General features: G+C 59.4%; 1 protein-coding gene across 1 annotated transcript; it reads right to left on the bottom strand.

Moving 5' to 3' along the window:
- Positions 1–8,353, bottom strand: SDS (serine dehydratase). The gene is made up of 8 exons (XM_040443813.1): positions 8,155–8,353; positions 4,827–4,981; positions 4,455–4,494; positions 4,073–4,212; positions 3,691–3,782; positions 3,229–3,456; positions 1,329–1,453; positions 1–669 (listed from the first exon to the last, which is right to left on the bottom strand). Exons 2-8 carry the CDS (start codon positions 4,977–4,979, stop codon positions 461–463), a joined length of 987 nt encoding a protein of 328 aa, XP_040299747.1. The 5' UTR covers positions 4,980–4,981; positions 8,155–8,353; the 3' UTR covers positions 1–460.
- Positions 8,354–12,253: the final 3,900 nt, after the last annotated feature.

Below are 12,253 nucleotides of genomic sequence, written 5' to 3'. Positions count from 1 at the left end.
TTCAGTCCATAAATATATTGTTTTCTTTTTCAACGAAAAAGTCTGCAATTAGAAAAACGCCTGAGGGCGGGGCTTGGGGGGGGGGCAGCCGGTTCTCAGTTCTGGCCCCTGGCCCCGACCATGGCGGGCCCCCTCCAGGGAGGGGGCCCACCCCGCCCTGGGGACCTGGTAGGGGACACGCGGGCAGCCGTCGCCTAGCAGGGGTGGCCAGGATAGTCGCGCGGAGACGCCGGAGAGGTTCAGATCCAGCCTCGCTGGCGGCCGACCCGTCCCCCACCTTGGGGCTTCGGCCCCTCGGCCCAGAAGGAACCGAAGGAACCGCCGGTCGGGGCCGCAGGCTCACCGGCAGACGCAAGAATAATATTTACAGTGAGACGCTGGATAAAACTCCAGCTCACCCGGGGGTACCTACCCCCCACCCCCGCCCCGGCTAGGGGAGGCCGGCCGCGGAGAAAGGCCCTCACTTGGGCAGCCCGTTCTTCATGCCCAGCTGTTCCTTGAGGGCCCGCAGCTGGCCCAGACTGATGTTGCTGCCGCCACAGACGATGACCACGAGGGAGGACAGCGGGGCACGGAGCTTCCCCTCCGCTTGAAGCTTCTGAACCACGCGGCTGTACACGGCGGCCAGGGCCGCCCCGCAGGCGGGCTCCACCAGGATCTTCTCGTCATCTGCCAGAGGAGGGGGTGATGAGGGTGGGGCCTGGCTTCCGCGGGGGGCAAGGGGACTGTTGGGTCCCTGGGAAAGACTCGGGGCTAGGAGTCTGGGCACCAAACCTCCCATCGCTATCCTAGTTGACCTTCGGAACCCTGAGGCAGGGCTGGGTTTCACCCGGAGCGCTCCCACCGATGCATGTTAACTGCCCGAGCACTGTGTTGAGAAGGCTTGGGCTGTCACTTGAGCAAGACCGCCATGGTTGATTAGCCAAACTGCTGGCTGGTACAGGAGGATTAAGTGCTCCCTTTTGTGTGTGTGTGTGTGTGTGTGTGTGTGCGCGCGTGTGTGTGCACGTGTGTGTGGTCCCTGTCCTAGGCTGAACCCAGAAAGAGTCCAACCGCATCACAGACCCACTTCTGAAGCCAACCCTAGGGTTGGCTTTCCTTTTTCACCCTGGCTACCAGGAAGCTCCCTGCTATCATGGTTATCAGTCCTCTTCACTTGTGGCTCTGGCCTTTCTAGTTATACCGCTGCCTTGTATTACCTTTCATTAACGGGAAGTTCTAGCAAGGGGTGGGAGACAGAACTGTGAGGAAAATTTGTCGTGAATGGGATCTGTTAGGTCACCAGTTAGTCCCTGAGCCGTCAGGGCTTGGAAGGACTTGGCACATACCCACAAACTTCTCGATGGCGGCCACAGCCTCCTGGTCCGAGATCACCTCAGAGAAAATGGGGTGTTCCTGAAACAGCTTCAGGGCCTGAGCCCCCACGGTCTTCACGCACAGGGCCTTGGCCACACTGGGAGAGGTGGTGATGGAGAAGAAGGCCGGAACGGGGGAAAACAGGAGGGAGGAAGGCGGCAGAGATAGGGACGAGGAGGGATAGAAAGAGAAAAATGGATTTGAGAGGGAGGAGGGAAGTGGGGTCCACGGGCAGGGGCGCGGGGCATGCCCTCTGTGGCTGTAAAGCACTGAAAGGCCCCAGAGGCTCCCCGTCAGAGTGAGGTCTCCTAAGACGCGGAGGCGTGAGTGGGGTAAATAGCCTATCCTGATCCACGTGGACGGAAAAGCCCCCTTGCGGTTCCCTGAAAGGACGCCACCTGCTCGACCCTCCCTAAGCTGGGCACCACTCTGCCCGTCCAAGTCCCGCCCTGTCCTTCAAGGCTCAGGATTAAGGCCACCTCCTCCAAGGAGTCCCCCAGGGACTCCAGTGCCTGTCTCCGGACGGAACTCTCAAACGGTCGGTCCTCCCCCATAAACAGACATAGCGACCCCTTCTCGAGGGAGTATGAGGTACCACCCGTTTCATGCGCATTTTTAAATCCTCACGGCTGTGTTTGCCATTCCACTGGTTCGATTCCGTGGAAGAGGAAACCCAGGCAGAGAGCACGCGGGTCACTGGCCCACGGTTATGTGTTCAGGGAGTGGTGGTGTGGGCACCCGGAGCAGGATCCACGTAACCCTGGGACCTGCACGCGTAATCGGTGCCTTGTCTTTCTCTCCGCCCTCCCTGGAGTCATCGTCAGCTTTATTCCCAGCTCACGTCTCCCATGAGCACCTGCAGCCTGAACCACCTGAGCCCTGAGCCCTGGCACGTGACTCGTGGTAGGCACTCCGCCATTATTTCAATGCCTACGGCGCAGGATCAGAGGCCAACATGGTGGCTGCTGGGTACCAGGCTCAGGAATCCACAAGGAGGTCTCACCTGGACTCAGTCTTCCCTATCTGAGGTAGGGACCTGTCTACCCAATATCTGTTCTAGCTGCACACGTGGAGACCCGATAGGAAGACATTTCCCAGCCTCCCCTGCAGTAGTTGTGGCCATGTGACTAAATGCTGGCCAGTGAGAGGTCAGTGGAAGTACTGTGTCTTTAAAGGCAGGGGGCATGGCTCTTTCTGGCCAGATGGACCGTGGGTGTGACAGTTGGCACTTAGGCAGCCCTTTTGGGCCGTAAGGCTACATGATGAGGATGATGGAGAACAAACTCGAGGAACCTGGACCCCTGGCTTCAGGGAGCTCCCTGCCCCGAGACTGTGTACCTCTAGACATTTTTTTCACTTTATAGAGAGGAAGTAAAGCTCCATTTTGTTTAAGTCACTGTTACTTGGGCCTCCTGTATAACGTGCCAAACCTAATCCTAATTACATACCATCTGTCAAAGGTTCGGGGCTGGAATATGAACTCCTTAGGAGCAGGGGCTGTGTTTGGTCACCACCCTGTCCCCGGGATCAGCAATGCTTGCACCTGTTAGGGGCTCAGACTGGCCCCTGTTAGGGGCCAACCATTTGGCAGATTAACGAGGGGTGTAAAACCCTGTGGCAGGGGCCTCGGTCAGTGATTTAACAGTGAACTCTTCACGTGAAGAAATGTGACGTTCATCCTACAGAGTCACACAGACCTGGGCTCGGTCCCAGCAGACCCACTCTCTGGCCGTGTGACTCTGGGCAAGTGGAAAGCCTCAGTTTCCTCGTCTGTAAAATGGGACGGGTAGCGGGGCTCTGCCTCGCAGCGGGCACCAAGGTGGGCTTCCCAAGGCCTGCTGAACATCCGCCGGAGGGGGCCCCGCTGCTCACCTGGTAACCTGGGGCAGGGAGACGAGCTTGCCCGCGGTGGTGGCGGCGTGGAAGCTGTGGGCTCCGGCGGTCTCCATGGCGATGACGGGCACGTCCCCCCAGCCCACCTTCTGCAGCCCCTGGACCACTCCGCACAGCAGGCCCCCGCCACCCACCGACAGCGCGATGGCCCCCGGCTTTGCACTCAGCGTCTCCTTCAGTTCTTCTACGATGGAAGTGTGGCCTTCCCTGGAGAGTTAGGGACGGGGTGGGGGGGGGGGGGTCAGGGCTGGGCTCCCTGGAGACCCCACGGGGGCTGGGGGCGATCCTGGAGATGCTCGTCCTCAACCCAGGCGGCTGACGGGCTTTGGGCCAGTCGCCTCCTCCCCACCTCCACCCGGGTTTCCGGCTGCCCGCATCAGTCACCTGCCCACGAGAGCCCTCTGTCGCCCCCTGCACCGGGTGCCTTGGGGCTCCACATACCAGATGAGGGGGTCGTCAAAGGGAGGAATGTAGACCCAGCCTGGGTTGTTCTTTGCCAGGGCCTTGGCCAGCTCAAAGGCCTCATCCAACATCTGCAAGATCACAGGGGAGGTTGGAGAGGGTGAGGGGCTGGGGGGACCCTGCTTTGCCACCAGGTACCCCCCACCCCGTGGTCCCTGCCCCAGGTTGGTGCTCTGGGGAGGTTGGAGAGGGTGAGGGGCTGGGGGGACCCTGCCCTGCCACCAGGTGCCCCCCCTCCCCGTGGTCCCTGCCCCGGGTTGGTGCTCTGGGGAGGTTGGAGAGGGTGAGGGGCTGGGGGGACCCTGCTCTGCCACCAGGTGTCCCCCCGCCCCGTGGTCCCTGCCCCCGGGTTGGTGCTCACCTCACCCACCACCTTGACCACGGCGCCCTCATTCTTGAGCCGCTCGATGGTGAGGGCAGGTGTGGTGCTGGGCACGACGATGGTGGCAGGGATGCCCAGCTTCCTGGCGGCATAGGCGGCTGCCATGCCTGCGTTGCCCGCTGCCGGGGATGGGGTGGAGAGTGTCAGTGAAGGATGGCCTGGGAGCCCAGCTGGGACTGTCGTCCCCAGCCTCGGGGCTCTGAACACCCCCCCCCCCCGGTGACTTCCTGCCTTCCCCCTGGAATTCCGAACGGGGGGCTGCCGTGGGCGTTTGTAATGGCTCGTCGCTGGGGAAACCAGGGCCCAGAGAGGTAGAGCGCCCGGCCCTGGGACACACAGGAGGAGGCACGCCGCCACTGACCCGAGGAGCAGACGAAATGTTCACAGCCTTGCTCAGCCCACTGTGGAGACAAGGGGGGAGGGTCAGGCCCACGTCCCAGGCTTTCCCCGGGCTCTCCCCTCCCCCAGGGAGTAGGACTTCGTATTGCCCTTGCCTCTCCACGGACATCGCCCCTCCCCAAAGGGCCTGGCTCAGGGAAGGGTGCGGGGGAAAGGCAAGCAAATGACGGCTCTGGGACGAGTCCATGGGCAGACCCTCCCGGGCGGGCACCGCCTCTTTGGGGGCAGTGCTAACCGCGGATGCGTCATGGGACTTCACACAGCTCTGGCCTCGCCCTGTCGAGGAGAGAGGGCCTGCCCCCCTCCCTCAGACGCCGCGGAGCCCATCCTGTACCATCCTGCAGAGATGTCCGATGCCCCGGATCTTGAAGGAGCCTGAAGGTTGGACGCTGTCCATCTTGAGATAGACGCTGGTGCCTGCCACTTTGGACAGGGACATGCTGTCACGGACGGGGGTCCGCACGTGCAGGGGCTCTCCAGACGTCATTGCTGGGAGGCGGGAAGGAGACCCAGATGGTCGGGAGAGCCGGCCCCGGGGCCCTCGGTGCACCTACCAGCGGGCCCTGCCCACCCCTCCCACGAGGCCGAGGGAAACGCCCACGAGAAGCATCCCGGACGCCTGGATTCCCATCTCAACTGAGCCACCTACTCACCAGGTGACATCAGACGAGCGATGCCCCCTCAGTTCCAGCTGCCTCGTCTGTAAAATGGGGGGGAAGCCCCCCCCCCGCCCCCAGGGCACACTGTGCTGGGAAGCTGTGAACTCAGAAATAGCATTGGGACCTGGCACCTGTCAAGGGGCGTGACTCAGATGGTTTCGCAGGGGCGGATGCAGAGAGAGCTGCGAGACGGTTACGTGCTAAAGAAGGGGCAGGACGGTGGGTATGTATAGTCTGTGGGAGGACATGGAGACACACGCGCATGCACACACACACACACACACACACACACACACACAATCCATAGGCTTCTGTGGGCATAGAACATCGCAGGAAACACACAAGAAACTTGCTAGGGTGAGAAATGCTCTCTGGGGAGAGCGGGCACTCGGCGTCCCCTTTCGTGCTATTTAACTATTTTGCTACGAAGAGGTATTGCCTCTTTATTTAAACACGTGTATTTTTTTATACTAACCTTTGGAAAGCCCTGTACCCAACCAGGGAAAGCTTTTTATTATTATTCTTATTTTATAATAATTACTATATTGTTTACTAATTGCTTATGAAGCGATTACCATGTGCCAGGCACTATTTTAAACTTGACAGATATATATAGTTTAAGTTTACCTATTTATTTTGAGAGAGAGAGAGAACACGAGCAGGAGAGGGGCAGAGAGAGAGAAGGAGAGAGAGAATCCCAAGCAGGCTCTGGGCTGTCAGCACAGAGCCCGATGCGGGGCTCAGTCTCATGACCGGTGAGATCATGACCTGAGCCAAAATCAAGAGTCAGACGCTTAACCCACTGAGCCATCCGGGCGCCCCTAAGCTTTACCAATATCAATTCACTTATTCCTTTGATCAATCCTGGGAGGTGCCATCATTATCCATTCTCCCGATGAGGACACAGGCTCGGATTGTGTTTCCCAGGATGGCCCCTGCAAGCCCTTCCCATCCCTTCACGATGGGACACAGATGCTTTTCTCAGTGAGAGGCGGGCTCTGTGTTTCCTCCCCTTGAACCCTGGAGGAGGGGGGTGGTCTGTGGCCGCAGCTGGAAAAGACACGATGCGATTTCCAAGCGGTGGTGTGCTTGTAAATGTTCAACAACGGACTCTCCCAAGACAAAGCCCCGATTTGTAGCGGGCGCACTTCTGTTCTGTACGTAACCTTCTCCAAGGCCACTCTCGAGCTACCAACATGACGTCATTGCCTGTGGAGCTGGGAAGAGACGGCACAATCTGCTGGCTCCAGTGCAGCCCTGCTCCCCAGGCCAAGTCACAGAAGGGGACACAGCCTCCGCCTGGCCGTCTCTCTGGGGCAGCTCCCCTCTCGAAACCCAGAAGCCCAGGCCGCATGCAGAGGCCACATGTAGGTGCCCTACCTGACAGCTGATGGCCAGACATGGCGGGGTGACCTCGAGATGTCACCCTGCAGCCATCTGAGAGACCCCAGTGCGGAACTGCCCCGATAAGCCCCAGGGCAGTGACAGACAACAATACGATGAACGCTGTTGACCTTGGGGCGGTTGGTCCCACAGCAACAGGGACCGGAATATTAATGTGACTTGCCCAAGGCCACACAGCTAGTTAGTGGGGGAGGCAGGACTGGATGAGACAGTCTAGCACCCGGGCTGCAGGCTGTGGGCGCGGCTCAGGGCTCCCCTTCTGCGCGGGCTCTGGGTGATCGAGAAGCTGAAGTGGCCCAGAGTCTGGCCACCACACACGTCCCTTCTCCTCCTGGGGTCTCCCCAACTCGGGCTGAGCCAGAACCGATCAGCGGGTGGTTGCGTGGGGAGCCTGTCTGGCCATCCCCATGTCCTTCTCCGTCCCACACAAGGCTGGCTGCCCCTCCCCACCCACCCCTGCCCCATTTCCAGTGACCCACCCGGTGCAGCCCGCTCTGGCCACGGCCTCCGGCTCAGGCCTCTGGCTCCCAGAGAGGGCCATATACGCCTGGCTCAGAAGAAAAGCGAGGGGTGGGGTTCCTGACCACCTCCCCAGCCTTAGCTCCCCCACATACGGACAACTGATGTCTGTGTGAATTAACTAACATCCAGGGCCGGGGAGCGGGAGGCCCTGAACAGATACCACTTCTCCCCTAGGTCTCCTGAACAAAAGCTGGAGACTAGATGCACCCCATTACAGAAGCGTCCCCATATCTATTTGATTATTACCCTCCTGGAGGTTATTCCCGAAACAACGGCACCCCCCCTTCCGGCTGACGGGACCCCGTGTGCGTGTCGCCAGTCTCTGGCCTCAGGGAGCTCTCCGGGTTGGCAGTGGGGGGCATACCCCCAAGACTGCTTTCGGGCGGATTTGGGAAGCCTCTGCCCCCACCTGGGTCTGGTTGCACCACGGATGCCTTCAGATGAGGGGCAGGGACCCCCTATGGGCACTGCTCCCTCCAGCACAACATCCTGGGTGGGGGGTGCCAAACACGGAGGAGGGAGGGGGCTGGAAGCTGCTGTCTATGAGTCCCCTCTCGCTCAGAAGTCACTCCCCCTCGGGGCGCCTGGGCGGCTCAGTCGGCTGAGCATCACGACTTCGGCTCAGGTCCTGATCTCCCAGTTCGTGGGTTCAAGCCCTGCGTCTGTGCTGACAGCTCAGAGCCTGGACCCCGCTTCGGATTCTGTGTCTCCCTCTCTCTCTGCCACTAATCCACTCGCATTCCGTCTCTCAAAAATAAATAAACGTTAAGAAGAAGGAGAAGAAGAAGAAGTCACTTCCCCTCTCATAGCAAGAGCTCCATAAAAACGAACTCTCATTTTGAGCACATGATCTCATCTCACCCTTCCCACTGCCTGATGAGGAAGGGTCCGTCATGACCCCCATTTTAGAGAAGAGACCACTGAGGCCCAGAGCTAGATGCCAACGCAGCCGGTCTGGCTTCAGAGCATGGGTTTTTACGCTCCACGGACTCTACCTCCTCGCCTTGGCCTGGAACCTGCCCCCTCGCTGGGCCGCAGGCACTCCAGTCTGGGGTGGGGCTGAAGAGGGCTACTTACCTGGCCAAGGCGGCTGGACAGAGCGAGCAAGCCGGGAAGGGACGGCCAGGAGGTGATCTAGATGGACGGACTGGGTAGATGGGCCTCGGACAGATGGAGGGTAGCGGGGCAGGTAGAGGGTCTCCCGATTTGTCCCAGGGACTACCGGTCTGGGCCTTCGGTCCCAGGCTTTATTCCCCGGGCGCCTCCCGGCAGCCAATGGAGCCCCGGGGCCGGCCACGCCCCCCGCCAGGCCCCGCCCCTGGCCGCTGGCCCGGGGGCTTCCGGGAGGGGAGGGGGAAGCTGGCCGGGCTTGTCCTGCCTGCGGCTCCCTCGGGTCTCCGTCCTCGTCCTCGGTGGCCACCTCCCTTCCCCACCCCCACCCTCCCCCAGGGCCTGCGGGAGGATGGCGTGAGACGGTGCACTTAGTCACTAGCAGGTGCTTGGCACCTAGTGGGCCCCCAGGGGAAAGACCCTCATTTGACGACACGGGAAGCGGAGACCCACGTGGTGACAGAGATGAGCCGGCCCCGGCCCCCAGTGGGCTGCAGTGTGAGCACAGGTCTCCGTTGCCTTCCTCTGGCGCTCTCGGTGACGCTTTCGTCTCGAAGGGGCAGATGGCCTTCTGGGGACCACCCTGGCGGGTCGGGGTTCAAGTCCTGGCTCTGCCGGTTACTAGCTGTGTTGCCCCGGGCAGGTCCGTTTGCCTCCTGGAGCCTCCCTCTGCTCATCCGGAAGATGGGGGTGGGGGGGGGTGGGGGGGTGAAAATGGAACCTCCCTCCGCGGATTAGATGACCCAATAACGTGTGGACCTGCTCACTCCCTGCCCCGTGCCGAGCCTCTTGTCTGTCTGTCTCTGGCCGTGGGCAGGGGTCCGTAAGCCCCCAGGGGTGCTGCGTGCGCACACACGTCCGGCTCGTCTTTTCCGGGCCCCTTCAACAAAGCCCTCTTGTCCCGCTGGCCAGGACGAGAATAGCAATGAGACTGAGGGCCGCGAGGGCACAGACAGCCCGCCCAGCCGTCCCTCTCACGGGGTGCAGCAGGACTGAAGACGCGTGGGCATCGCGAAGCTCCCACGCGGTAGGCACAGCCTCCCTGTGTGCATCTGAGCGTATACAGCCGGCACTCACGACGCCCAAGCCGCTGCCTGCGGCCGATCCCGTTCCGAGTGTGGCCGTGTGGGGTCTCGCTTAGCTCTGGAACCGCCAGGCGAGTGGGCATGTTGAGCCCCCTGTCAGTCGCAGGTGAGCAGACAGGCTCAGGAAGTCGGAGTTCTTGGCAGACGCAGCACTGGGGGGTGGGGGAGGGCGGCCGGGAGCTGCGGGGGTGGGGCAAGTCGAGTCTGTCTTTCCTGAGACTTCTGCCCGTTGTTTCATTCGCTTCAGCAAGGATGTGTCACTGCTGTGATTTGAAAACCACCCCGTTAAGACAGCCAACCGTGTGAGCGCCCGAAAGAGGACCAAAGGCCACACGTACACCCCTGTTGTGGACATCCGCCACTTGCTCCCCTGTGCCCCCTCCCTGGAAGGTCTTGGGGGAGGAGGGGCAGCCGTCCCTGTGCAGACCTCAGTGGGATCAGTTCGGGCCTGTGACTCTCCCGTCCCGAGGTGTGGCAGCCTTCATACAGCAACTGAGTCACTTTTCTGACGGGCCCAGGTTCAAATCCAACTTTGGTCATCGACTTGCTGTGTGACCTTGGACGAGTTGCTTAACCTCTCTGTGCCTCAGTTGTTGTTGTTGTTGTTTTTTAACTGATAGTAGTGTCCGCTTTGTAGATTTGTTACGAGGATTGAAACCGAACTGGCGTAAAGTTATAAGGATAGTGTTTGGCGAGTGGTGGACCCTTGAGAGGTGATGGTCATCCTTATTTTCTGGTACCCAGGAAGGCGTTTGAGTTCTTAGCTCTGGGTGATGGGGAACAAGGGCTCTTCTCTTCCATCTAGTCCTCCTTTGAAAGGGCTTCAGAAGTAGGGGCAGAAAGTGCAACCCACCCTCTCCCATTTAGCAGATGGGCAAACTGAGGCCTGGATCTATCCAACGTCGGAAGGTGAGGGGGCAGCGCAGTCCCGGTCCCGGGAGGAGGGCTGGGAGTCTGGCTGGGGAACCTTGGGCAAGCTGCCTCCCTCTCCTGGGCCTGCTGCTTCCATTACATCACACCTTTTCCAGAAGCGTCCCCGAGGATGGCCAAATCAGCGTGTCCTTGGCTGCGGGAGGCGGGGGTTCTGACGATTGTTTTCACAGCTCAGAGAGGAACAGGCAGCTCCCCTCTCTGTTTGCCCGCCCTGGCTGGAGCCTCCGGCCCTGGAGTCTGCTGATTGGTTAAGGTCTCTGGCTCCCTAGCCCGTCAGACCGGGGTTGAAACTGACACCCGGGTGTGACCTCAGAGAAGTCGCTTAACTTCCCTGAGCCTCAGTTTCTTGCCCCCAGAAATGGGGACGATGATACCTCCCGGGTCTGGGTATTGCAGCCTAGGGCCGGGCACAGAGTAAGGGGTCCGAAAATGGTAGCTGCCGTTCTGATCGTCTTCGATCTCATTATCGTAATCCAGGACCTTCCCACACTTGCTGGGCCCCTGGCCCTGAATCTCCCTTCCTCGTTCATGTTCCCTCCCCAGCCAGTCGTGGGTTGGTGCCTCTTTGGGATTCTGCAGCCTGGCGGCCCCTGGAGTCTCTCCCTGGGAGCTCATAAGCAGCCTTAGGGCAGGTTTGTACGGGCCCCTTCCCTGCTGGATTCCCCTCTCTATCCTCTATCCGCTCAACATCCTGTCGGGCACAGGACAGCCCCCCACCAAAGAAACACAAAGGGTTATCTGGCCCCAAATATCAGTAGTGCCAAGGTTAAGGAAACCTGCGTGAGGGTAGTATGGAATGAGACCCATACCTCCCTCATTCTACCTTCTCTACTTCTATTAATATGACCAGGAGAAATGAATTAATCCCACCTGGGTGACATGTGCTTTATCTAAAAAGCTGTTGTTCTGTATCCAACTGCTTCCCAATCGACCTCCAGAGAAGTTAAACGATTTTTTTTTTCTTGGTGAAATTAACCCAATCGGATAAGGCCTATCTTGTTTTGGACGTGATGCACTTAACCTCTGTGATTTCTACTGTGGGGCTTGGCATTCAGTCCTCTTCATGTTCATTCGCCTGGCTTCAGTCCATCATTTGATTCGATTGAGACTTTGTGACCCCTCCTTCGGTCATCGCCAGAGCTGTCTGTAGGGACGCCTCCCGGCTTTGCGTCATCCGAAAATGTGACAACAGTCTCTTGGTGGGCCTTTATGGCTAAAACTGGCCACGGCCAAGGTCAGGACCCCAGGGCCACACTGGGCCTCCCCCTTGGGCTTATCATCACCCATCAATCAACATGTGATGGGTGGAGTTGGCTAGGTCCAGGTGGCCTCTGAGGGATTTTGTCCAAAGTTCATAGAAAAATCAAGATATTTGCAGCAGGATTAAATCTCAGACCACACACTCCACGTGCAACAAATGGAGACTTCTTCATTTACCCTTAACCCTGCTTAATTTTTTATTTTAATTATTTTTTAATGTTTATTTTATTTATTTTTGAGAGAGAGAGAGAGAGACAGAGTGCGAGCGGGGAAGGGGCAGAGAGAGAGAGGGAGACACAGAATCTGAAGCAGGCTCCAGGCTCTGAGCTGTCAGCACAGAGCCCGACGCAGGGCTCGAACCCACGAACCGTGAGATCATGACCTGGGCCCAAGTCGGACGCTTAACCGACGGAGCCACCCAGGCGCCCCCAAGGCTAATTTTTATTTATTTCATGCAGATAATTAGCTGGAGGCAGTGAGGGGTTTCTCCTGCTCACCAGAGACGGCAGGGAGATTCAGGGGCCAAGGCGGTACAAGGTGGGGTGCCGGGTGGTTCTCAGCTGTCTGCCCCCTGACCCCAGCTCGCCTGGGGGCCCTTCCTCCTTCCCAGCCACGTGGGCCCTTGTCCTATAGTCTGGGGCCCGTGGCAACTGTTCCAGAGAATGCTTGGAAACTCAAGGTGTCTTCCCCGAGTTGTGGCCACTGCCACAAACCCTCTCTCTTATTTTGTTGTTCCCTCCTTTCCAGAGGCAAAGAGCACCCCCTGCTTGTAGGACGCCCCCCCCTCC

Source organism: Herpailurus yagouaroundi, unplaced genomic scaffold (genome assembly GCF_014898765.1).
Source record: "Herpailurus yagouaroundi ecotype Mexico unplaced genomic scaffold, PumYag 191, whole genome shotgun sequence".
NCBI classification, from domain to species: Eukaryota; Metazoa; Chordata; class Mammalia; order Carnivora; family Felidae; genus Herpailurus; species Herpailurus yagouaroundi.
This window is presented reverse-complemented; position numbering and strand designations above follow the sequence as displayed.

What these genes read in the sequence shown, in the direction of transcription:
- SDS (XM_040443813.1), bottom strand. Translation starts at nt 4,979, where the DNA reads ATGACGTCTGGAGAGCCCCTGCACGTGCGGACCCCCGTCCGTGACAGC. An exon ending in ACATTTCGTCTGCTCCTCGG is followed by an intron (nt 4,213 to 4,454) that starts GTCAGTGGCGGC and finishes CATCCCCGGCAG; the next exon opens with CGGGCAACGCAGGCATGGCA. An exon ending in CGCCATCGAGAAGTTTGTGG is followed by an intron (nt 670 to 1,328) that starts GTATGTGCCAAG and finishes CTCCTCTGGCAG; the next exon opens with ATGACGAGAAGATCCTGGTG.